The sequence below is a fragment of the Podarcis filfolensis genome, assembly GCF_964270895.1.
Source record: "Podarcis filfolensis genome assembly, chromosome: 13".
Classification (NCBI taxonomy): domain Eukaryota; kingdom Metazoa; phylum Chordata; class Lepidosauria; order Squamata; family Lacertidae; genus Podarcis; species Podarcis filfolensis.
The window spans coordinates 38,623,182-38,650,308 of NC_139615.1; the positions used below are offsets into that span (position 1 = coordinate 38,623,182).

Below are 27,127 nucleotides of genomic sequence, written 5' to 3' on the forward strand. Positions count from 1 at the left end.
GAGTCTCTAGTGACACTGAGGAAATCACATGCCAACTGAGAGAACAGGCTGTGCATGTTTGTCACTCGCTTTAGAATTAATTACTCCGATGGAATGAACAGTGAGACAATGACCTAGTCAAACGTTGCTGAGGAGGAAGAGGCTTGTGGAGGAAAGAACAACAAGAACAGAAAAGGAATTGGGAGCCATAGCAAATCTATCTAGTTTTCACGTTTACATACTGGAATCCACGTCCCTGGGTTAGGTCTGTGCCCCTTTTTTAAATAATTAACAAAAACCAGTCTTGCTCCAACGCCTCAACTGCAGCCTCGAGGCACAAATAAATGCATGTGATGATGGTGTGTTTTATAAAAACCCTATTCCCATGCTAGGAAAACTGCCACCTGCTTCACTTTTGGTCATCAGGCTACTGTGAACGCAGAGGCAAATTCAGGGGAGCGTGGCCGGTTTGGTCGCACCAGGTGCAGAGCCTCAAGGGCACGACAGGTGGGGCGTCACAACTATGATGTAGAATGGAAGACGAGAGGCAGAGGGTGCCAGTTTTAGGCGTCCGCTGAAATTTGAGACCCCCGAGGTGTGCCACTGGTCAGCAGTACAGGAACACGGTCCATTAAGAAGTGGGAGCAACCCCGCTCAGCATCCACATTTCCCATTCCGGAAATGTTGAAATTTGTGACCCGATTTGTGTGCTCAACCTGATGGCAGCTTCCTTTGCCTGTTGTGTGGCACTGCAGCACACCGTCAGGAAAGGTCTCTGGGGGAAATGGGTACTTTCCTCTCCCTTTGAGTGCTGCCATGTTGAAGCCTGAGGGTGCTCTATGGCAGACATGTCCAACTCCCAAGAGACTAAACAAAAAAAAAATTCCTTCCAGTAGCACCTTAAAGACCAACTAAGTTAGTTCTTGGTATGAGCTTTCGTGTGCATGCACACTTCTTCAGATATCTGGTATATCTGGAAGATATTTGGTATCTGAAGAAGTGTGCATGCACACGAAAGCTCATACCAAGAACTAACTTAGCTGGTCTTTAAGGTGCTACTGGAAGGAAAATTTTTGTTTTGTTTTGACTATGACAGACCAACACGGCTACCTATCTGTAACTGATCCCAAGAGACTGCGATCTACTCCCACTATAAAAAAACTGGCAGTGATCTACCCAGTGGATTGACCAAAGTTGTTGAGATTTTTGGGGGGACCCTTCACCAAAGTTGTTGAGCTTTTTCTGGGGAGGAAGACCCAAAGTTGTTGAGCTCTTTTATGGGGGGGCCAATCAATCAGGATCACGTGATCAACCAGAGATGTCCAGTGATCAACCAGTAGATTGCGATCAACCGGTTGGACATGTCTGTTCTACGGCAATAGGCTTCTTGGAAGATTCCATCAACGGTGTCTCCGAAAAATCTTACACATCACTTGGGAAGACAGGCGAACTAATATCAGTGTACTGGATGAAGCAAAGATCACCAGTGTTGAAGCAATGATTATTCAACATCAACTTCGTTGGAGTGGTCATGTTGTGTGAATGGCTGACTATTGTCTTCCAAAGCAACTACTCTAGTCCAAACTTAAAAATGGAAAGCGTAATGCTGGTGGTCAACAAAAGAGGTTTAAAGACTGTCTCAAGGCAAATCTAAAAAAATGTAGTATAAACACCGACAACTGGGAAACACTGGCCTGTGAGCGCTCCAATTGGAGAACAGCCTTTACCAAAGATGTCATGGGCTTTGAAGACACTCAAACTCAGGGCAAAAGGGAGAAACGTGCTAAGAGGAAGGCACGCTTGGCAAATCCACACATTGATCAACTCCTGCCTGGGAACCAACGTCCCCACTGTGGAAGGACGTGTGGATCCAGAATTGGCCTCCACAGTCACTTACGGACTCATTATTTAAACCGTGTTTATGGAAGACAATCTTACTCGGCTACGAGTGATCGCCAAAGAAGAAGAAGGGATTGGGGGAATTCAATTCAGTTCACATTTAGAAATGAGCTTGGGCCAAGCCATGCTTTTTGAAAACCATACATGAACTGAAACACAGCCAGTCTTCCAAATTCTCTCAGTTTTACAAACGATAACAAGCACATACTGCAACAACATGTGCATGGCAATGCATAAATTAGCGGACGCAACCTACAAAAATGTGTTGCCTTAGGGAAAACGGCTTTGCGGAAGTGTGCGGATGAGGCAAAACTGTGTACGGAAAGTGTATATCAGAGGAGAAATTCACACTAAAATGCTGATGAATTTTCATGGGTACTTTTCATTTCAATCGCAGACCTAACCTGGAAATGTGGAGAACTTAAGATAGGAAAAATGATAAACCGAGGGAAAACCAACACTGACAGATTCATTCATCTCCAAGTGAGATTCAAGGCTGCTGTGGATTCCCACCTCTTGTTCCCTCTCAGCCTTTTAGGGATGGGCAGGAGACGGCTTGGCTACATTATCTCCCAATTCAGTGGTGGATTCAGGGCCAAACTATGCTTTATGTGAGCGACTTGTTTCTACTACGATATCCTCTGAATGGAGTATCAAAGGTCAGTATTCTCCTGGAAGAATCACAGCGGCTTACGCAATGAATGGCATGCCCGCTTTATCAATGGGCTGTAAACATCTCAAACGGCCGCATTGCACAATGTTTGTTGTATTTCACAACACACACAGAAACTCATATGGAACGGAATGCTGCTCTGTACAAGGAGCAAGGATGATTCTTCCAGCTCACACAGCCACAACAGTTGTCCCTTTCCCCACCAGTCCTTATCGCATTGAGTCGCCCACGGAGCCACCCTGAATCCTGTAACTAAAAAGAAAGGCACACCCAAGCAGCCCTTTCCTCCTTCAGGGAAGCAGACATAATCAAAGTCTGGATCAAGAAGTCATAAATTACAAGCACAGACCAGGAAGCACTGCTGAACTGGCACCCTCCCTTTCAACATCAAGCTTTCCACTTGCACAGAAATCTTATTTGAGGAGGTAAACAAATTCAGTTCCTGCCTGAATAAGAGTTTTGTGTAACCCACAAGCTTACTATGGTGTGAACACCAAATGCTCGAATAAAAATATTACTTTTTGAATCCTACCTCCTATGGCAGAATACAAAAGGTTCTGTATGTGGTGTGTTTCTGTTGCCTATGTATATATAATTATAGTAATTACTTATATCCCGCCTTTTTCCCTGATGGGAACACTTAAGGGGGCTTACAGATAAAAATGGAAATAGCTAACAACATAGGGAGAATAAGAATAAAAACCAATTAAAGGTTAACAGAATTAAAACTACTATGTATAGCTAAAACAAAGTCCTCAAAGGTCTATCTTTCAGTATCTATCTATCATCAGTATGATGCATCTTTCAGCCAGGAGCCTCCAGGTCCCCTTTCAGAAGGGAGGCCAAAAGTGCACTTATTTCTTAATCCCTTCAAGATCCAAACCCCATGTTTTCCCCCTTTTTTCCCTCCCGTATCCCAAATAACTCTCTTGGACAGGGTAATCTGCTTAACATAGATCAGCAAGAAACTGATTTCTGGCAGACCTCACAGAGTAAGTATGTGAGTACTTTTCCCACATCAAAGTTCAGCTACAATTAAATCTTTGCCATTTGGGGCCTCGTTCTAAAGGAAAGGAGCCAAGGACTAGCAGATACACCACTTAGGAAGTTAAGTGCTATTCCTCGGGAACACCTTTATTTCTGTCCAGCGCTGGCTGGTTCTATGCATTGATTATTGTTAGAAAGACTTCAGTTGGCACTCTGTTTGAGATGTGTGCCCAAAGCTACAAACCTCTTTAAAAAGAAACATTGACTGTTGGATGCAAGTTGATAAAAATCGATAATTAATTATTCTCTGAAGGAAAAGGAACCAGGGCACATGCCCAGTGGCATAGCGTGGTTTGCCGGTACCCGAGGTGGAGTAAGTGTGGTTCCCCCCACACCCGATGGACTGGGGAGCTGGGGTGGGGGCATACACCGGGGGCCGGCTGTGTGGAGCCCACATGGAGGGTGAACAGAGCCCACCTCCAACAGGCCCCTCACCTGCTGACTCCATCCACCTGACCACTAGACCAACCTGCCTCTGCCTGTTGTGGGGGCGTCTGATTGTGCCCCCTCAAAAATATGTTAAATAAGTTGGAGTTCTTGTTATTAAATATACCAAGAAAAAAGCACACCAAGAACTCAGGCCAATGTGAGTTTCAATAGTGGGAGTGGTCCCTGTGCAATCTGCACAGAATTTTGCTTAATGGTTGCCATCAATTTGATTTTAATTAATTTTATAATGAATGTTTTTAGAATGCTGGATTATTTTTGATTGTTGTTAGCCGCCCTGAGCCCAGCTTCGGCTGGGGAGGGCGGGACAGAAATAAAATTTATTATTATTATTATTATTATTATTATTATTATTACTCACAAGTCAATAGTCAATAGTAACAAAAACTAATCCATTCAAAAGTATGTATTCTGACAAGAATTGCAAACTCAAGTAGAGATTACAAACTCAAACTCATAAAGATATGTATAACACAATAATTCGTTACAAAGATTTTCTCTTTTTCACTCAACAATAATGTTGATCCTTATAATTTCTCAGCTTGGAGATGGAGACTCAGTTTCAACCATAGAGCAGAAGTCAGAAGTCAGTTATAGATTAGAAGCCAGGACAGGGCCCTGTTTCGATGTATTCACCTTCATCAGCTAATTTTTAAAAGGTTGTGTAAGTTTGAAGACTTTTGGATCAATACATCCTGTTATTTTCTACGTTTCTCAGGGATAACAACTTGTGGGGTAGATCAACGTGTATCTTGAGCTTTGATCAACATTACTGTCGAGTGAAAAAGAGAAAATCTTTGTAATGGGTTATTGTGTTATACATATCTTTATGAGTTTGAGTTTATAATTTCTACTTGAGTTTGTAATTCTTCACAGAATACATACTTTTGAATGGATTAGTTTTTGTTACTACAGTGGTACCTCGGGTTAAGTACTTAATTCGTTCTGGAGGTCTGTTCTTAACCTGAAACTGTTCTTAACCTGAAGCACCACTTTAGGCAATGGGGCCTCCTGCTGCTGCCGCGCCGCCGGAGCACGATTTCTGTTCTCATCCTGAAGCAAAGTTCTTAACCTGAGGTACTATTTCTGGGTTAGCGGAGTCTGTATCCTGAAGCTTATGTAACCTGAAGCGTATGTAACCCGAGATACCACTGTATTGACTATTGACTTGTGAGTAGGTACCACTCCCTCAAAAATGTGTGCCTGGGGCCATGGCCTCTCTGTCCCGCCCCTGCCCCCCCCAATGCTACGCCTCTGCACATGCCTTTAAAAAGGTACTGCTCTTTCTGCAACATAATCTTGGATCGATTCAAAAGTGGGACATTGCAATTGGGCGCAGAGCTTCCTCTGCAAAATCAGAGGAGGAAACCGAACCTTTCCAGCTAGACACAAAACGTTTGAGAGTGAGCTGGCAGCGTTTTGAGAGCGCCATCCATTCCTACGGTGCGCCAACAGCCCCCCACCCAAGCAGTCAGATGTTTGGGGCTACAACTTCCGTGAGTCTGCTTGATCAGAGAAGGGGATGAACGGAACGCAGCATGAGCCCTTTCGTTTCAAATTGCACCAAGTTCTCGAAAGCCCCAGTTCTCCAAGGCCCCTACAGACATTTCCCCACTTACCAGAGCACAGCTCGCCCTTGAACCGGACGCAGGAGAAGTCATCGCATTCACAGTACTTGCCGGAGATCTTGCCGAAGTCACTGCTGTAGCAGACGCACTGGCCACAGATACATTCTCCCCGCTGGTTGCAAGCAGGTTGCCCCTGGCGGGGGCTGCAGTTATCCTGCTGCGAGGGGCTGTATTCCTCCTCGGAGCACTCGCACTGGGTGCCCAGGCGGCCCGGGTGGCAGCGGCACATGCCGCATTCAAAGGTGCCGTTGCCATTGCTGCAGATATCGCTGTCCGGCTTGGCAAACTTTTGGCAATGGCAGTCGCAGTCGAAGTTCACCTGCACCGTCAGGCTGTCCTCAAAGCCCACCGGCTTGATGGTGAAAGTCTTCTGCGGTTCCGCGGGGCAGCCACGCACCTTTGCTTCAATGCTGAAGCTCACCTGGGAAGAGCAAGACATCCGGAACTGCCTTCACATCCTTCCTCAAGGAAACACCTTAAAAAAAACCCCAACCGTTCGGATTCTGTGCTTTTAATAACCCATCTCTCACAGCCTGGAAATGGAATTGCCCAATTCGTACCAAAGCTGCCCATTCGCAATGATGCAATGAGTTGCGATGACATTCTCTTGCTCAGTAACTGGGCAGAATCTCAGTCCATTTATTGGGGGGGGGGGGGGAGACCACATCTCTCCACTTAACACAGCTCTTAGAAATCGCAGTATAGGACAAACACCCTTTCCAAGGACTGCGTGACATGGGGAGATGCAGTCACCTTTTCAGGAAATTCACAGGAATTTCTGTTCAAGTGCTTCTGTTTCTAAGCGTTCCGTTAAGTGCCGTTTCATGAAACTGATTTAAATTCTCTCCCCATACTGAACAAAGAATATCATTATACAGGGGGGGCTTTTTTGGGGGTTTTTTGGTTTTTTGCATCCAATAGGCAATTCCATATATAGCCTCTTGTTCTTTTTGCAGCAGTGGCAAACATGGTGATTCACCGTAGTGGATAGAGAGTGGCTGAGGACAGGTCTGCTTTTATTCTTAGGGAAGGGTGTATAGTAAATCAGATCATTTTAGCAGGGTAAAAGGTTAAGTCCAGTGAAAGGCGACTCTGGGGTTGCGGTGCTCATCTTGCTTTCAGCCCACAGACAGCTTTCTGGGTCATGTAGCCAGCATGACTAAACCGCTTCTGGCACAACGGGACACCGGGACGGAAACCAGAGTGCATGGAAACACCATTTACCTTCTCGCCGCAGTGGTACCTATTTCTCTACTTGCACTGGTGTGCTTTCAAACTGCTAGGTTGGCAGGAGCTGGGACAGAGGGACGGGAGCTCACTCCCATCGCGGGGATTCAAACCACTGACCTCCTGATCGGCAAGCCCAAGAGGTTCAGTGGTTTAGACCACAGGGCCACCCATGTCCCAAGGGAAAGGGGTGCTTGATGCTACTGAATACAAATCTGCAGACACATGGTCCCTTACTTTTTAACTTTTGAGGCCCTCTGCCTCCCAAATTTTAACCCATAAAAAAACAACACCCTCTACACAAAAGGTTTATGATGAAGGTAGAAATATTACTTGCACATTCTGCTGACACTTTCCTCGTGCCTCTGCTTCTTTGCTGTGAACCTTCTTAAGACTGCTGGTGGAGGTTTGGATTCCCTTTGAACGAGGGACATGGAGAAGTGGTCCTCCTGCCCCAGCCCCTTGCAGTTCTTACTCACCGTGTCTCCAATCTTAAGGCCAACGCAGGACTTAACTCCAGGAATGACTTCGTTGTTCAGGCAGGTGGCATTGAATGAGAGGGACAATTCATCCGGCAGATTGCGAACTTCTAGTTCAATCTTGGAACGAATTTTCTGAAAGAGGAACAGGGGGAATGTCCTAGGATTCAGCTACATTAGTAAAAATAAACCGTTATAAATGCATTATAACACTAATGCCAGAGGGTGCCGTAGAGCTGAATCAGAACGCTAAAACACAATTATAGACCGTAAAAATGGAGCAGGCCTGGAAAACAGTATTTCGGGTTGTATACAGTGCTGGTTGTATTCAGAATAAAGCCACTGAAATTAATGAGCCTGTTAGTCCTGTCCATTAAATTGAGTGGCTCTGCCCTGAGCATGACTAGCATTGGCTACAGCCTGGAGTTTTATTAATTAATTCACTCCTCTAAAGTCAATCCAGAGTGTGGTTGATTCAAGGTAATGCAGTGGATTCAGTAAAGTGTGTCACCTTGAGAAATGTCACATTATACCTTCAAAGGTAGGGCATACAAAGAGAACACACTGCAACATTTTGTTGCAGGCCCCAAACACTTGAAATAGGTTTAGGGCTCCAGCCAGCCTAGAGAAGGAACCTCTTTCAAACCTCACAGAAAAACAACAAAGGACACTGACCACTCCCTGCTATGCCAGAGGGGCTTTCAGCCTGGAAAGTGAGCTGTTTTTTATATGTAGATATAAACACACACACATGCATACATATTATTCAACAGTGATCCTGTCGGTGTGTTTAGCAGGAAGTAGCAAAAGGGGGGCAGAACTGTCAAGCAGGAAGCTTCTAATTAAATACTGCTTCAGATAAGTTACGAGAAAAGAAAACATGGGAGGAAACAGTCAATGCTAGAATGCAACTATATTTTAAGGAGGTCATCCAGATGGCTCCATAAAAACAGAATAAACGAAGGATAGCATTTCCAGACCAAACTGCTGGAGTGGAAGCAATATTAATGCATCACTTACACTAGGAGACACCAGTTTGCAGTAGTTCAGATTGCCCTGGTATCTACAGTTGAAGGGTGGTATACGAAATATAATAATTTTTTTTAAAAAAAACAACCTGGGGGGGTGGGGCGTGCTTGGAAGTCCACATCCGTCTTCTGCAACCCCATGATAATATCTCTCTGAGTGTGGAAAGCTAAGATGCCATAGAGAAAAGCTCAGAAAGCCCAAACTAGACAGAAAACCCTTTGTGCAATTTGCAAATGGGAAGTGAATTAAAACCTGCCCTCCTGAACAGAGTAACAAGAGAGTCACAGCTGGGTTACTATTTCAGTTTTAACGCCTGCATTTCCTCCACTTTTACAACTTTACAACTATGCGCAGCAGGCAATGAAGATCAGAAGCCTCCGGATCATGTCTCCTGGAATTTAGGGAGCCTCGCTCAGCCAATGAACTGCTAAGCGAATGCTGTGCACCTCATCCAAACACACAGGTGTTGCCTGTATCACACAACACAGTTGGCTTAACTGTGCCCCTGGAAATCTGGCACCTCTGGCTGTTGCCCATTTTGCCTGGATCAGCCTTGCTTCTGCATATCACAGGTCTACGGACTCACCTCATAGGAATCCACAATGAGCTGCAAAACATTGCTGGAGTCGGCTGACAGGGTCCCTACTGTAGTGCCAGGGATCAGCTCACTGTAGTTCTGAAAATAAAAAAGTTGAAATATACTCGGAGTCGAGTGTGGATTTCATGCTCTTTATTCAGCTCACAGTAGCGAGGAATGAAAGTTCCCCCAAAATATCTGCTTTATATACATTATTTACAAAATAGGCAGCACGTGATTGGCTAATTCCAGGATTCTCCTGTAGGCCAATCAGGTTGCGGATTCACTTCCACCTGGAGCTGGATTGGGTGGCTCCTGTGGACCAGTCATACTGCTGCATTGTTCTAGGACCAATCAGACTGCTGCATTCTGAATCCTATTGTTCTAGGACCAATCAGACTGCTGCCTTTTGGATCCTATTCAACTCAGTACATAACAGAAGTGGAGGGTTTCCAGTAAATTCTGCTAATATTTAGGCCGATAAGAGCTTTTGTTTGCTCCACCTTTGACAATCTAAAAGGTTAACACCCAAGGTGATATTTTAGCTTTTGGACAGCCTCATTCAAGCCTCACCCTCCACTCCAATGCTCTCGACGAAACTGTTGCTTCAAAGGGTCTACTTACTCGGTAGAGATCCACAATGGCCTGGGTCACGGCAAAAATCAAGTTGATGTTTTTCTGGGAGAGTTTGTCTGTCATCAAGCCGAGGGAGGGATAATCCTTGGCGGGGGAGGGGAGAGAAAGTTAGAGAACAGAAAATCCACTTCTGTCTGATGTGAGGGGAACAGGATAAACACATTTTCACCCTATTCCCCCCCTCAACAGACCAAGTAGGCTGCAATCAAGAGTACTTCAACACAGAACCGACGGGCCACACACTGAACTAAATTTCCATATCGTAAATTAAAGTGTTTTCAAAATATTTAATGTTATTTAAGATATATAATTATATTAATAATGTAAATAAATACACAATTAATAGATTTAATGATTAAACAAGTTTATACACAAACAGATGCATGTTCACAACACATGACACAAAAAATAAAATTTTAAGGCTTTATGACTTTCTTTTCTTGAATGTTTCTGAGGGCCATCAGAAAAGGCATTTTGGACAACTCTGGACGAGAAGGTGTCTAACAATGGCCAGTTAAAATAAAAAATGTGACCATCATAACAAAGTTAGTGCCATCACAAATCTTATTTATTTCCTGCGTACCTATCTATTGCCAGATCTCAGCACATCTCCCTCTCTTTCTCACATGCTGTTACATGTAGTGTAACCAAGAAATAGCACACTTCTAATGTAGAATTGCTTTAATGATAAATATGGTTATATAATAGTTAGATAAAGGTAAAAGATGCAGTAAATTTAATCTTAAAGAGGGAACCCAAGAAGGGAGGAAAGGAGGTATAAGGATTCATAAGAACTCTGTATTTTAATATTTGAAAATGCTATGTTTTATATGTATAAAAATTTCTTTTAAAAAACCTAATTAAAAAATTATTTAAAAAGGGGGGAAAAGAAATAGAACCTAGATGATGGCTTGAACCCACACAGATATCAAAGCTCTTATACAGGTGGTCTTTTGGCCTCTGGGGTTTAACTTCACCCAAAACCTGAAAATATAAATATGGAATGCAAAATACCGCATTTTTCGTCCCATAGGACGCACCTAGTTTTTTGGGGGGGAAATAAAGGAAATTTTTTCCCCTTTATTTCCCCCCCAAAACCAGGTTGGGGAATCCAAACCAGGTCGGGGAACAGCTGGATGGCGGTGCTGCGCCTCCCTGCTGTCCCCCGAGCTTGTGGGGCTGCCCGATGTCTGCCCGAAGCACGGGGCGCTCTGCTTCAGTGCGCCCCGTGCTCCGTGCAGCAGGCTGCTATCCGCGGGCTCCCCAGGCTTGCTGATAGCTTCCTGAAGCCTGGAGAGCGAGAGGGGTCGGTGCGCACCGACCCCTCTCGCTCTCCAAGCTTCAGCGAAAGCCTGCATTCGCCCCATAGGACGCACACAGATTTCCCCTTCATTTTTGGAGGGGAAAAAGTGTGTCCTATAGGGCAAAAAATACGGTATGTTCTGAACCTTAAGAGCAGCCCTCCTGGATCAGACCAAAGGCCTAACTAGTCTAACATCCTATTTCCTATGGTGGCCAACCAGATGCACTTCTCTGGCAATTGGAATTCCAAGGCACATTGTCTCTGGTCCTCAGGGGGTAATATATACTCTAATATCCTAGGATTTGCCTACTATCCCCTGTTGAAACCATCTATCACACAACAGAATGACCTGTAGCGGTTGCAATCCTGGCCTTGTGGCTGCAGCCACCCAGCCTTACCAATGTGGTGGAAGCGTCATATAAATTGTTGCTTCCCATGTGGCACTGTCCGTCGTTGGGCGTCACGATCCCTGCCAGTCTCCCATCTAAAGCAATGTGCGTCTTGGCGTCTGTAGTAAAGACCAGCAAATGGGAGGCATCCGGTCTCCAGCCAATCTTGTCCTGAAGCAAAATAAAAATAGCGCTGCAGTCTCCATCGTGACAGGCACAAACACAAACAAGCCCTACAAAGGAATATACTCTTCTACATCAGTGGTTCCCAATTATTAAGAACTGCGGTTCCCGTGTATTTCAAAAGTCAAGCCACAGACCCCCTGCTTTTGAACATTTAGTGATGTATGGAAGTGAGAGCTGGACCATAAAGAAGGCTGATCTCCGAAGAATTGATGCTTTTGAATTATGGTGCTGGAGGAGACTCTTGAGAGTCCCATGGACTGCAAGAAGATCAAACCTATCCATTCTGAAGGAAATCAGCCCTGAGTGCTCACTGGAAGGACAGATCCTGAAGCTGAGGCTCCAATACTTTGGCCACCTCATGAGAAGAGAAGACTCCCTGGAAAAGACCCTGATGTTTGGAAAGATGGAGGGCACAAGGAGAAGGGGATGACAGAGATGGTTAGACAGCGTTCTTGAAGCTACCAGCGTGAGTTTGACCAAACTGCGGGAGGCAGTGGAAGACAGGAGTGCCTGGCGTGCTCTGGTCCATGGGGTCACGAAGAGTCGGACATGACTAAACAACAACATGGACCCCTAAGGTCCACAGACCACCAACTGGGAACCACTGCTCTACATCAATTAGCCTAAGCCAGGGACGTCCAACAGGTTGATCTCGGGGGTGTCCCAGGTCGATTGTGGATGGCAGTACAGTGGTACCTTGGGTTAAGAACTTAATTCGTTCTGGAGGTCTGTTCTTAACCTGAAACTGTTCTTAACCTGAAGCACCACTTTAGCTAATGGGGCCTCCTGCTGCTGCCGCCGCGCCGCCGCTGCCGCGCAATTCCTGTTCTCATCCTGAAGCAAAGTTCTTAACCCGAGGTACTATTTCTGGGTTAGCGGAGTCTGTAACCTGAAGCGTATGTGACCTGAAGCGTCTGTAACCCGAGGTACCACTGTATAGCAATCGGAATTGCGTTCCTTAGCGATTAAAAAAAAGAGGTAGATCACAGTCAGTCTTTTTATACTTTGAGTAGATCGCAGACTTTGGGGAGTTGAACTTGCCTGGCCTAGGCTATCTCTTTAAAGCCCAGATGGAGAACCTGCAGCCCTTGGCCCAACTGCCATCCAACCCACATCCTAATTTCAAAAGCCGGAAGAGGAAGGAAAGGGGTCAGAGAAGAAAGAGAAGGAGGTCGTCCTTTCATCGTGGCCCTGCCTTGCACTGGCAGATTACCACTGAATGAATGTTGCAAGGGCTCCGACCCCTGCTTTAGGGCTTTAACTTCACAGGCAGGGTGCCGAATAATTGTGGGAGGGGGGGGGTAAATACAGGGCAAGCTCAATACATATTGGGTTGCTGTCTGAGCTGGGAGATCCAGCTAGCTTCCCCTCCACACTCTAAGAAACATCAGGCATATGCAATCCACTAAGAAGTTGTTCTTTATCCTCCTGCTTGATAGGTCCGGAGGGTGGGAACATGAGAACGGGGGCTTCTCTGCAGTGGCTCCCCGTCTGTGGAACACTCTCCCCAGAGAGGCTCGCCTGGTGCCTTCATTATACACCTTTAGGTGCCAGGCAAAAAAGTTCTTTTTTAGCCAGGCCTTTGGTTGATCTGTTTTACTTCCTATACCTTTTTAAAATATGGCTCTTTCCTGGCGGGGGGGCTGTTACTGGGTTGTTGTTTTTATTCTGATTATATATGTCGTTATCTTTTCTCTGAACTGCCCTGACACCTCCGGGTATAGTGCAGTACAGTGGTACCTCGGGTTAAGTACTTAATTCGTTCCGGAGGTCCGTACTTAACCTGAAACTGTTCTTAACCTGAAGCAGCACATTAGCTAACGGGGCTTCCTGCTGCTGCCATGCCGCCGGAGCACAATTTCTGTTCTCATCCTGAAGCAAAATTCTTAACCTGAGGTAATATTTCTGGGTTAGCGGAGTCTGTAACCTGAAGCATATGTAACCCGAGGTACCACTGTATATAAACTGAAGAAGAAGAAGAAGAAGTAGTAGTAATCCTTTTGACCCACGGCAAGGGGGGGCTCTTACATCACAGACGACCGCTTGGATGATGGCATCAAACCCGCCTTCCGGTGCATCCCGGTTCCTCGACACGCTCTGCTTCTTCACCTCCTCATTGAAACGCTTTACCTCATCTGTGAGCGCCAGGACATGCTTGTATCCGAACATTGGCAGGCAGCGGTTATCTGGGGGCTTCAAGCTGGAGGAAGGCAGCAAAAAAGGAAGTCACTTCAGGCAGGCAGTCAGGGCCCTGGAGGTCTGATTAAAACTACCATAGCCATTTTTCCCAAGGTGGCGGTGGGGGGGGCTCTCTTATTATGCATTTCAGTCACTTTTTCTTGACACATACAAAACGCTTCCAAACCCAACTCCCAGCAGTGTGCATGTAATAATAATAATAATAATAATAATAATAATAAAATAAAAATAAAAAAACAACAACTTATACCCCGCCCATTTGGCTGGGCCTCCCAGCCAAATGGGCGGGGTATAACGTTATATTAAAAACACGATAAAGCACCACACATTAGAAACTTCCCTAAGCAGGGCTGCCTTCAAATGTCTTCTAAACATAGCTGCCAACTTTCCCCTTTTTTAAAGGGAAATTCCCTTATTCCGAATAGGATTCCTCGCAAGAGAAGGGAGCTGTGCTTCTAAAAATCAGATAGTTGTTTATCTCCTTGACATCTGATGGGAGGGAGTTCCACGGGGCGGGAGCCACTACCGAGAAGGCCCTCTGCCTGCTTCCCTGTAACCTCGCAGTGAGGGAACTGCCAGAAGGCCCTCGGCGCTGGACGGTGGAGACGCTCCTTCAGGTATTTAGCCTTAGCAACAGTTAACGTTGGGGCTGGCATATCTCTTAACTGCAGTGAAGGCAAGGGAGGGACTGATTTGCTGTGGGATCCTAGAAATCATAGAATTGTAGAGCTGAAGGGACATCTAGCCCATTCCTGCAATGAAGGAATCTTTTGCTCAAAACCACAACCCTGAGATTAAGAGTCTCATGGCTCCACTGACTAAGCTACGGATGGGAGCACACATTCCCACAGCTCACCTGATTTTCAAAATGAGGTTAAGAGAGGACCTTCATTAGGTCGACCATGCCTCAAAGCGAAGGTGGAATGGGAATACTGCACAAAACTGGCAACCCTTCCAAACTCTAGATTATGAACATTTATCAGAGGGTCGCTCAGAGAACTTACTCATAGCATGGGTTTTTGATGGCTTCCGGAGGGGAAATGTACATGTAAGGAGGCATGGGTTTGTCCACAAAGGCTCCAAAGCCAATCCTCAGGTTGCTGGTCACTTTGCGCATTTCTATGGCTAGCCTGGTACCCAGGTTCTGTATGTTGCGGAGGTCATCCTTCATGGAATTGGACAAGTCCATCAGGTAGTAGATGTCCACAGGGTAGTCCTCCACCTGTCGCACTTGCACAGTGAATGTTTGGGAGTCATCTGAAATGTCAAAATGTGGAGAAAGTGTGAGGAGGGGTCATTTCCCCAGGAAGACTCCAGCTCACCATTCTTACTTCCACATAAAAAAAAGGTAAAGGGACCCCTGACCATTAGGTCCAGTCGTGACCGACTCTGGGGTTGTGGCGCTCATCTTGCTTTATTGGCCGAGGGAGCCGGTGAACAGCTTCCAGGTCACGTGGCCAGCATGACTAAGCGGCTTCTGGTGAACCAGAGCAGAGCATGGAAATGCCGTTTACCTTCCCGCCGGAGTGGTACCTATTTATCTACTTGCACTTTGACGTGCTTTCAGACTGCTAGGTTGGCAGGAGCAGGGACCGAGCAACGGGAGCTCACCCCGTCGCGGGGATTCGAACCGCCGACATTCTGATCGGCAAGCCCTCGGCTCTGTGGTTTAACCCACAGCGCCACCCAGGTCCCTTCCTTCCACATACTTGAGTAATTAACCCTGTTATGCTGACATAGGCCCATATTGACATAAGCTGACCCATATGTGGTGGACTTGTGAAAGGGTATTGGGAAATTATCCATAATGAAGTGAAAAAAATGTTTAAAAGTACTCCTCCCCCCCAAAAAAAAACAACAACCCAGAGTGCTTTCTGTTGGGGATAATTCAGACTGAAATTCCCATGTTTCATGGGTAATTTATGTATGCCCTTGTTTCGTTAGCCCAAAAACGGAAAACGAGCGAGGTCCCAACCAAAGAAGAATGGCGACTTAAGTTGACAGAATACGTGCAGCTTGCAGACTTAACATATACAGTAAGAGAACAAGAAGAACATACATTTAAAGAAGATTGGAAAACGTCCATTGAATATATGGGAAATAGCTGCACAGCTGAAAAGGCTGGCAGCATTAAGATAAATTCAGCAGTGTGAACAAGTTTTGATGGGTGTAATAATTGGAATACTGGATGGTATAGCTTTTGTAAAATATGCAGGGATATGTAAAATGAACCACGGAAAGAGAAGAAGGGAAGTCATTGATATCTTAAGGTTGTAAAAATGAGGACTTTAAATTGTAAAACAAAAAATTCAATAAAAATTATATACAAAAAAAAACACAGAAAGACATAAGCTGACCCAAACTCTCTTCTTTCCCATGGCTTGAAACTCTGGATACGTCTTGGGCATCCATTCCGCTGTGGCTGATCTCTGTCATCTATGTATGGGATGAAGTTTTAATAGATAACCACTTACCACTGAATTCCTTGGGGAAAAGTTCACAGTTGTGCTAAAACTGCAAAAATCGAATAGTGAATCTCAGTTTACCTGGCCGCAGGTGGAGCCTGATCTTCTGTGGGGTCATCTGAGTGATGTCACTTCCTGATCCTTTGTCACTGAGCTGCCTATCCTCCAGGATTTCAGTGCTGCTGACTGGATACTCGATCAAGTTTTTCATGCAGCCATTTTTAATGAGGTTGTCCTTCGAGTCGCAGCGGGAAAATCCTGGCGGCATGCCCTGTTGGAGGGAGAAAGGCCAACCGTAAGAGAAAGAGGAGAGAGCTCTCACAGAGAAACAGTAATCCAGTCAAAATGGGCTTTGTGCAGGCTCATTTTCCTTTTTCTTTTCTTTTTTTTCTATTTTTCTTTTTTCTTTTCTTTTATCTTTTTCCATAGCTGCTTATGTTCTGTGTCACGTACTTTGATATTTTTTGGAGTTTTTAAAGTTTTTTCCCCCATTACTATTAAGGAATTTTCCTTTGTAATTTTGGTTGTCTATATTCTATATGTACCTGTTTAAAGCAAAATAAAAGTTGTTTTTTTTAAAAAGGGCTTCGTGCCAGTGTGATGCTGATGCAGGTGGCGCTGTTGTCTAAACCACTGAGCCTCTTGGGCTTGCCAATCAGAAGGTCAGCGGTTCGAATCCCGGTGACGGATTGAGCTCCCGTTCCCCTGTCCCAGCTCCTGCCATCCTTGTTGCAAATGTATATGGTAAAAAAGGTAAAAAGGTAAAGGACCCCTGGATGGTTAGGTCCAGTCAAAGGCGACTATGGGGTTGTGGCGCTCATCTCACTTCAGGCCAGGGGAGCCGGCATTTGTCCACAGACAGCTTTCCGGGTCATGTGGCCAGCTAGACTAAACCGCTTCTGGCACAACGGGACACTGTGACGGAAACCACGGTGCATGGAAATGCTGTTTACCTTCCCGCCACAGTGGTACCTATTTATCTACTTGCACTGGTGTGCTTTCGGACTGCTAGGTTGGCAGGAGCTGGGACAGAGCAACAGGAGCTCACCCCTGTTCGAACCACCGACCTTCTGATCAGCATGAAAGGCTGTGGGCTGGTTATAAAACTGTAAAATAAATAAATAAAACAAAGAATGGATTTAAAAGGGGAAAACAGCAAGAACTGACGCTGCAAAGAAAGGGAAGGCTTCCGATTTCGTTTCGATTTATTTATTCAAATTATGTCGCCTTTTGAATCCTGCCCTTCTTTCCAAGGAGCTAAGGGCTGTGCATACAGGACCGTACAAATTTAGCCTCCCAACTTTGTAAGCGGAGCTGCCACCAAATTTGGAGGTCCCTGTTCAAAGAAAACATCCAAGGAATTTAGAGGGAAGGAAAAAAGAATTTCAGTAAGAAAAGCAAAAATCCTAGGGGGCAGGGGCTATGTGCTCCTACACGTGAGGTAAGTTTAGGCTGAGAAAGAGTTACAGGCCCAAGTTTGTCAAGGGTGCCGGGAGCTGTTAGAAGACCCCCTTCATTGCCCTCACAAAGTCCGCTTCCAGAGTGGTTTAACAGTCAACCTCAGGGAACTCTGGGAATTGTAGTTCTGTGGGCGAAATTGGGGTCTCCTAACAACTCTCAGCACTCTTAACAAACTACAGTTCCCAGGAGTCTTTGGGGGAAGCCAAAACGGTTTAAAATAGGATTGCCATACATCTGGAATTTTCTGGACATAGCCGGAAATACTGGAGTGTCCAGGAAAATCCGGGCGTATGGCAGAGAGAGACTTTCTGTTCCTCATCAGGTAATTGTATTTCCACCTGTCTTGCCCCAACTAGCCCTTCCCAGACTATGACTTTAAGAACAGCAGCAGCAGCTGGGAAAAGAGGAGTTCAGGGATTTTTTTTAAAAAAAATAGTTTTATAAGTTGCACGTTTTTGTTTGTCAATTTGATACTTTTACATGGTTTTATATGTTTTGTGATATTTTATGCATTGTGATTTGTTGTTACTTTTTATGATTATAGATTGGTAATTCTTTATCATGGTTGAACTGTTTAATTTGCTGATGTTTAATTATACTGGTTAGTATTAGATTCTGATGGATTGCTGAATGTTGCTTTGTTTGATATAAGTTGCTTCTCTTAAAGTTATTGTGCCTTCCATATTGGATCAGATTCTTACTATTAATGTTTGATGTTCTATTACGCTTTTATGTCTTGGACTTGGGCTTATTTCTGATCAACTTTTCTTGTGGCTGTCTAGTTGCCTTTTAAAAATGATTTTACTTATTAAATACAGGCTTGAAAAATAGGTCTCTAAAGACTAATTATCCCTGAAACCACACAGCACTTCAGTTTTCTGCATTCCAGATTTGCAGCCAGATCCTAGCCATGCTTACTGGGAAGTTTAAGTCCTACCAAAGGGACTTAAATAAGACTGCAGCTTTAAAACTGGTTTAACAGCTAAGAAAGCTCTGAGAACTCTAGCTGGGGTGAAGGCAATGCGACTCCGGTAGATAATTCTCAACACTCACACTAAACGACAAGTGCCACTTTCTATGGGAGAAACTATGTCAGTTGTTGTTGTTGTTGTTGTTGAGTCGTGTCCGACTCTTCGTGACCACATGGACCACAGCACGCCAGGCACCCCTGTCCTCCACCGCCTCCCGCAGCTTGGTCAAAAACATGCTGGTAGCTTCAAGAACACTGTCCAACGATCTCGTCCTCTGTCGTCCCCTTCTCCTTGTGCCCTCAATCTTTCCCAACATCAGGGTCTTATCCAGGGAGTCTTCTCTTCTCATGAGGTGGCCAAAGTATTGGAGCCTCAGCTTCAGGATCTGTCCTTCCAGTGAGCACTCAGGGCTGATTTCCTTCAGAATGGATAGGTTTGATCTTCTTGCAGTCCATGGGACTCTCAAGAGTCTCCTCCAGCACCAGAATTCAAAAGCATCCATTCTTCGGCGATCAGCCTTCTTTCTGGTCCAGCTCTCACTTCCATACATCACTACTGGGAAAACCATAGCTTTAACTATACGGACCTTTGTTGGCAAGGTGATGTCTCTGCTTTTTAAGATGCTGTCTAGGTTTAAAACTGATCTCTGTAGGTAGACATACACTGGGAGCACATACAGCTAGTAAAATAATTATGTGCACTGTATTCTAAAAAAACAACAACTTATAAAACTTTTAAACCAACCTTGGGGAAAGTAAAAGCTTTGCTGCTTCGGGTGCCTTTTAATTCTCAAAACACATCTCCCTAAAGCAGAAGACAGCAGCATTGGCTGAAAGTTATTTAGATGAGCAATTCAGCCTTCACAAAAAAAACCACGGACAACCTCTGTCCTTAGTAAGGGTTCCAGTTATTATGGAACGGGACTCTCAAAATAGGAGCAATCCATATGAATCATGAACATGTGGTAGCCTTGTTTTCTGGCAAACATTTTGAAAACAGGCCCCATTAACCCTGCCAGGAAATCCGGCTTTCGTGGAACTCATAAGCCCCTCAAGCCGATACAGGGCAATCTGGTGTCACTCCGATTGCACAAGCTGCCTGGAAAACGAAATAAGCAGCCCTCTAACTTATCGTTTCCTCCAGGCATGCTGGGGGCAGGAGCACTGCAAGAGGGGGAAAAAAAGAGAACCAAAAAAGGAATAAGGGTGATTCTACAGCAGCAGCAGAGAGGCCATGGGAGGAAGGGCAAGGAAATGGAATGCAAACAAAGGATCAACATGACTCCGAGATATTTTTGTGGTTCATCCAGGAGAAAAAAAACCCATATCTATTTTTTTCCCCTGTTATAGATTGGGGCTAAACTGAGACTTTGATTGCCACAATTGGTTAGCACACCGTGGTATCTTTGAAGCTTACCATTTCCCCGAGCTAAACAAAAATATGTTGTTTGGGTTTTGGTTTTGTCCCTTAAGCCTATAAAGGCAAAGGGGTTGCGATTATGCATGGCATGTCTGCATCTTCTGAAAGGAAGCCGTTTTCTTGTATGCTTTTAAATTATTATTATAATAATTAAAAAACCCTTAGTGTAAAGATACAGAATGCAGGAGCACGCCTCCTCTGAATGGCACTGTTCCAAAAACAGTTAAAACCACACATTTTGTAGGAAGTGTGAATGTCATCGAAAGACTGACCGCATTTCCCTCCCAAGATTTTTATCCACCCATTTCGACAGCTAGAAAGGTGACACGTTTGCTGGGTCACTAAAACTCTTCCCAACTGGCAGTCCTTAAGGGAATCCCCAGGATAAGACAGAAATTTTGACCTTCTGAGAAGAGCCTTGAGAAGCAGATTCCAGGAGTCCTTTCCAATGGTCACAGGAAATCAACCCCATACAGCCTATCCTTATCAGCAAGCACTGATGAGGTGGGAAATGTTAAGTTGTGGGTGAACATATCAGATGACACAGCGATTCTTCAAACAGCTCTTGTTTATTCACAGGCCAGAACAGAACTGAACTGAAGGGTTCAGTCAGCCTGCTTATATAGAGCTCCAGTACAACGTTACTGTAACAACTTTCTAAAACTATCCAATCACTGAACGTCACTTTCGATCCCTTATTTGCATAACTATCTACAGTATCCCCCTGTTGGCCCAGGGTGAGAACTTCAGTACATAACAGGAAAGCTAATTTGAAACACCTTATTTCCCTTAAATAATTCTGGGCACTGTGATTTCTTAAGGGTGCAGAGAATTGCAAGCCCCAGCAACATTTAACAAACCACAGTGCCCAGATTTTCTTTAGGATGTGTTTCAAATGTGCTTTAAAGGTATAGTTTACACAGCCTGATTCTGGGTATGAAAGCCCAGTTCCCACATTGTGTTAAAGGTAAAGGTAAAGGGACCCCTGACCATTAGGTCCAGTCGTGGCCGACTCTGGGGTTGCAGCACTCATCTCGCTTTATTGGCCGAGGGAGCCGGCGTACAGCTTCCGGGTCATGTGGCCAGCATGACTAAGCCGCTTCTGGCGAACCAGAGCAGCGCACGAAAATGCCGTTTACCTTCCCGCAGGAGCGGTACCTATTTATCTACTTGCACTTTCACGTGCTTTCGAACTGCTAGGTTGGCAGGAGCAGGGACCGAGCAACGGGAGCTCACCCCGTTGCGGGGATTCGAACCGCCGACCTTCTGATCGGCAAGTCCTAGGCTCTGTAGTTTAACTCACAGCGCCACCCACATCCCTTCACATTGTGTTAACTGTACCTTAAAACAAACTATGGTTTAGGGTGCCTGAGCAGTGTGCTTAGTGCACTCTGCACAAACAGCTGCCATGGCATTCTTGCCCCAATCCTGCTACAGCTGACTAAAAAACAAAACAATGCAGAGTCTGGCTTGCTCACACGGTCCAAACCAGGCTTGTGGTTTGTTTCCTCCAAAAGTAGCCATGAGCAATAACCACGGGGTGCAGGCGGTGTCAACAAGCCAGTCTCTGGTTTGTTTTGCCCATGACACTTTAGCAAACTAGAGTGTGGGAAGAGCATTGTGGGAACTTTTGAGCAGTGGTGCACCAACACACTGCTAGTGCGCATCAAACCAGTTTGTTTGTTTGTTTGAAACTATGGCTTAATCAGTGCAAAATGGTCCACCGCGACTAATCTGTGTTGCGTCACTTTGAGTACACACCCAGGGAATTATAGGGGAGGGAAATGAGATACAGTGGTACCTCGGGTTAAGTACTTAATTCGTTCCGGAGGTCCGTTCTTAACCTGAAACTGTTCTTAACCTGAAGCACCACTTTAGCTAATGGGGCCTCCTGCTGCCGCCGCACTGCCAGAACACGATTTCTGTTCTCATCCTGAAGCAAAGTTCTTAACCTGAGGTACTATTTCTGGGTTAGCGGAGTCTAACCTGAAGCGTATGTAACCCGAGGTACCACTGTACATTATAGTGTGGTGCTAGATTAGGACCATGGCCATCTTTCCCCAGGGGTGCAAGGGGTGCAGGGCACCCGGGCGCTGAATTCTGGGGGGCACCAGGCGCCCGCCACTGAAGCCGCCTAAGCTCTTAACTATCAACCTGTTATGAAATAATTTTGATCAAGCTAGAAAAACAAAATACATATATACCCAGGTGTAATGGCTTTAGGGGTTGCTTGTGCATAAATTGCCGCCGCTCTGGGCTAGGTTGGCTGGTTAAACCATTTCTCGCTGGACAGCCATCCACTCCGTGGCTGTTCAGTCGCTGGCAGAATCCATCAGTGGGCCTTTCTTAAACCTTTTCCAACATAAAAGTTGTTTGACGCCCAGTCTCCTCCTACTCTCCCTGCGTGGAAGTCTTCTGCGCAGGGAGGGCGTGGGTAGCGGAGGACCTGTGCTCTCCCCGCTGGTGTCCAGTGAAGAGTCCCGGAGCCTGCTCTCTGCTTCCCCCATCGGCCCCCCTCTATCCCTGGTGTTGCGCTGATTTTCTTCCCCAACCAGAGACCTGCCTCTCTCCCTGCTTGGCCCCTCTCCAGCATCGCTGTGGAGCCTCGCCTCCTCCTCTAGTTCCGATGGCAGTTCCCTGACACCAGGTATTACCGAAATGTATACCTACTGTTTCACTAAAGGACTTTCAACTTTGTGCGCTCATTTACTAAAGATGCGCCGCGCCTGCGGCGGTGCTTGCCAGACTCAACGGTGGCGCTTGTCGTTCTCAACGGCGCCATGCACACGAAATTAACTCTTACATCAAAATATTATGTTACGCATTGTATTGAGCTGCGGCAGGAGGCAGCGTGATATTAGTCGTGTCAAAGGTGCCGCTGACCCCCGAGTAAAACGTTGCAAATTGCATTTTAATTTCATCACTTACAGTTCAAATTCATTTAGAGAAAGCATTAAAAAAAAAGTCTGACAAAAGCATAATAAGAGTTAATTTGGGGGCTAAACTAAATTTGGGGGTGCTGGGCGGATCTTTGCACCCCGGCGGCGCATATGCTAAAGACGGCCCTGATTAGGACAGTGGAGATCCAGTTTCAAAAGCCCAACTCAACCATGAAACTCAGCCACACACATGTGATTGCCACTGAGCTGAGCCCAGGAAGGTTGGTCTTGGGGTGAGGTAGGGGGATCTTTAAACACAACCTTTTCCAGAGGGAAAAAAGAGCCCAGTGGGGAAGACACAAGTAAAATCAAATGTGTTCCAACTGCCTAGCCATTTTTCTGTTAACTGAAACTGCCAGTTATTCTGTACAGTTTCCTTGCCCAGTGGCTGGGAAGATAAGAACAAAATTGGCTACCCACAACAATTCCTTCCTGGTGTTGCCTGTGACTGCCGGCTGGCAATGGGGAATGGTACTGCCCTTTCTCCTCCAGACTGTCCCCCCACCTTTAATTTTAAAGTGTAGGGCAGGAATCCAACAATGTGTGAAACATTTTCCTTTTTAATAATAAGAAATACTTCACATTTATATAGCCTTTGAAGCATTCCACACGTGTGACCTTGTCATCTTTAAGACAGGGCAATATTATTGCACCCATTTTGCAGATGAGGATAATCGGGGTGCGTGTGTGAGCAGCTGGGAGAGAGTGGCTCACTTAAAGCACACCCCAAAAAGAATCATGGGAACTGTAGTTTGTTAAAAGTTGGTGGGAATTATGTCCCTGAGAGGGGTAAACTACAGTTCCCATGATTCTCCCACTGTACTTGAAATGTATAGTGTCTTTGCAGCCTGAGGTAAGAAAAATATGGGCAAATGTATTTCTGTGCAGAAGAGAGAGATGCAAAAGGAGGGCGTGTGTTTTTTTCTTCAAATAAGGCAGACAAGAAGACAGAGGGCCTTAGGGAGCCAGGGAGGAAACTTTCATTTGCTAAATTAAGACAACATGTGAGGAAGTTACTCTGCTAACAAGTTTTGCACCTCAGGGGACCTGACTTTTGGTGAGAGGCGGGAGACAGCTCCTTTGCTAATTGCCACATCTCTTCAATAAACAGACCCCGAGGCCTGGCGGGGAAAACATTGCCATTTTTGGAAACGCTTGTCAGAGGTAAGCAAAACAGCTCCGTAGCCATAGCTGCTGTCTAGGAACACGGGATAAACGCTGAGGCAGCTGTGGGAGCGGGAAAAAGTGGTGACGTATTGGCTTGAGCCAGCCAATACTTTGCTTTTTAAAAAAGTTTCCCCATCATATTACACACAAAACTGGCAAGTATTTCTGGCACGGGGCCTTGTGGTCGAGCCGCCACACGCCCACAAATATCTCATCACGTAATCAACAGCCAGGATGTCTGGTGAGCTGTTAAGGCACAAAACCGAGGCAAACACCTCAGATCGCTGTGACAAGAATTATGAGGGATCCTGGGTTTCCCGGTTAAACCTTTTCTACTTATCGCCGAAGAATTGATGCTTTTGAATTCTGGTGCTGGAGGAGACTCTTGAGAGTCCCATGGACTGCAAGAAGATCAAACCTATCCATTCTGAAGGAAATCAGCCCTGAGTGCTCCCTGGAAGGACAGATCCTGAAGCAGAGGCTCCAATACTTTGGCCATCTCATGAGAAGAGAAGACTCCCTGGAAAAGACCCTGATGTTGGGAAAGATGGAGGGCACAAGGAGAAGCGGATGACAAAGGACGAGATCGTTGGACAGTGTTCTCGAAGCTACCAGCATGAGTTTGACCAGGAGGCAGTGGAAGACAGGAGTGTCTGGCGTGATCTGGTCCATGGGGTCATGAAGAGTAGGACACAACTAAATGACTAAACAACAACAACAACTTATTTTCATGCCAACCACACCATCCCTACGCTACACAACAGTGATGGGTAGTTTTTGACAACCACACCCCTATGTTGCTGGACTGCAACTTCTGTCATCCATGCCCTGCGCAAGCAATGGTCAGGAACAATGGGCTTTGGAGTACATCTGGGAGGGTCACAGGTTAGTCAACCTCTCAGCTACACAAAGGCGGCTCATCTTCTGTGGAAAAGGCACTTGCTCATTATATGCAGACTTCACAGCGAAGGTTCAAGCCACAAGAGATTCCAACCACCTGCATTGTGTAACCTAGTTGAGATTTCTGTATTTCAGGGGGTTGGACTAGATGACCCTCCAACTCTACGATTTGATGACTCTATACAGCCGTATCTTGGAAGTCGAACAGAATCCATTCCGGAGGTCCATTCGACTTCCATAACGTTCAGAAACCAAAGTGAGGCTTCTGATTGGCTGCAGGAAGCTCATGCAGCCAATCAGAAGCTGCGGAAGCCCCATTGGACGTTTGGCTTCCAAAAATAGTTTGCAAACCGGAACAGTCACTTCCAGGTTTGTGATGCTCGGGAGCCAAAACGTTCGGGAACTAAGCTGTTGGACTTCCAAGGTACAACTGTACCTGTGCCTGGGCAGCAACACATTAGACTACAGGTTAGACTACAGGCTACAAGATTTGATCATCTTCTATATACAAATCATCATCATCCCTATACAGTGGAACCTCGGGTTAAGTACTTAATTCGTTCCGGAGGTCTGTTCTTAACCTGAAGCACCACTTTAGCTAATGGGGCCTTCTGCTGCTGCCGCGCTGCCGGAGCACGATTTCTGTTCTCATCCTGAAGCAAAGTTCTTAACCCGAGGTAATATTTCTGGGTTAGCGGAGTCTGTAACCTGAAGCGTATGTAACCTGAAGCATATGTAACCCGAGGTACCACTGTATATTAATAAATAAATAAATAAATAATAATAATATTCTCTTTATATCCCACCCATTTGGCTGGGTTTCCTCAGCCGCTCTGAGCAACTGGGCTATTCCCAGCCTAGTTCTTCTCGAGGGGGCATACTGGTGGGTTTGCTTTGGAAGTAAACCACTGGAGGCTTACTGTCATTTTGTAATATTTGCCTTTATTTATGAAGGTTAAACTCAACGACTCAAAATTTGCTGCCCTTTCGTGACACCCCAAACCAGCTGCGTCATTTGGCCTAGCGGCCCTGTTGCAGAGGATTCTGGGATGTGTTCTAGCGCTCCAATCTCAATTCATCTGGGGGCGTTGTCCAGACTTACTGGGGCTCACTTCCAGGACAGAAGAATGTATCACAGAACACACCCAACTACGCTGTCCTGCAGATGTGCGGTGGAGGGGAATCAGTAGTGATCGCAAGCTGCACTGGGGAGAAGTTTTGCCTGCCATTACTGATCTTCTCAATGACCGGAAAATTGCTTAGGAAAACAGTTCCTGCCAGTGAAAGACACTGAATGGCCTTTGGAATGCACAAGCTCCTTCCAAAACTTAATACAGTGGTACCTCGGGTTACATACACTTCAGGTTACATACGCTTCAGGTTACATACCCTTCAGGTTACAGACACTTCAGGTTACAGACTCCGCTAACCCAGAAATAGTACCTCGGGTTAAGAACTTTGCTTCAGGATGAGAACAGAAATCGTGCTCCGGCGGCACGGCAGCAGCAGGAGGCCCCATTAGCTAAAGTGGTGCTTCAGGTTAAGAACAGTTTCAGGTTAAGAACAGACCTCCAGAATGAATTAAGTACTTAACCCGAGGTACCACTGTATATTGCTCCAGCAATTCAAAATGAATTAATGCGTTCTAATGGACATTTGGTGTCATTTTTTAAAAAAATGTCTCTATTAGTGAGAACCGCTTCCTAAGTGGTCTTAAAACTGCATTCATGGAAATACGTTTAAATGGCATGGATCAACGCCACTTATTTGCTCCGGGGGCAAGACACAGATGGAGCTAGTTAATGCAGCAGCTTGTGATTACTCTTGCAACTTTTGGTGGGCAGACATCTGGTGGTTCCCTCTTTGCCTACAGCGAGCTACTCCGATGCATCATCAGTTGATTAAAAATGTCCTGGGAGCATATTCAAAAAAAGCTTTTGCTTCTTTTCCAAAGAGCCAGCAAGCTTTGCTGTTTGGGAGTTAACGGCCACAAAAAAAAACATTCTTCAGATACTCCAAGAGGATTCCACTGTTAATTGGGCTTTCATTATTTTAAAACAAGACATTCTTCAGATTGCTTTGACATCTCTGTCCAACGGTCTCCGCA

At 45.5% G+C, this 27,127-nt stretch overlaps 1 protein-coding gene across 1 annotated transcript in view; it reads right to left on the minus strand.

Moving 5' to 3' along the window:
* ITGB3 (integrin subunit beta 3) overlaps positions 1-27,127 on the minus strand; it is a 61,439-nt gene that overhangs the window by 15,822 nt on the left and 18,490 nt on the right. The window contains exons 3-10 of the mRNA XM_083582771.1: positions 16,245-16,434; positions 14,703-14,955; positions 13,528-13,699; positions 11,323-11,484; positions 9,610-9,705; positions 8,995-9,084; positions 7,380-7,514; positions 5,665-6,094 (exon numbers count right to left, since the gene is read on the minus strand). Of these exons, the coding sequence (XP_083438897.1) occupies positions 5,665-6,094; positions 7,380-7,514; positions 8,995-9,084; positions 9,610-9,705; positions 11,323-11,484; positions 13,528-13,699; positions 14,703-14,955; positions 16,245-16,434 (1,528 nt within the window). The remainder of the gene's footprint in view (positions 1-5,664; positions 6,095-7,379; positions 7,515-8,994; positions 9,085-9,609; positions 9,706-11,322; positions 11,485-13,527; positions 13,700-14,702; positions 14,956-16,244; positions 16,435-27,127) is intronic.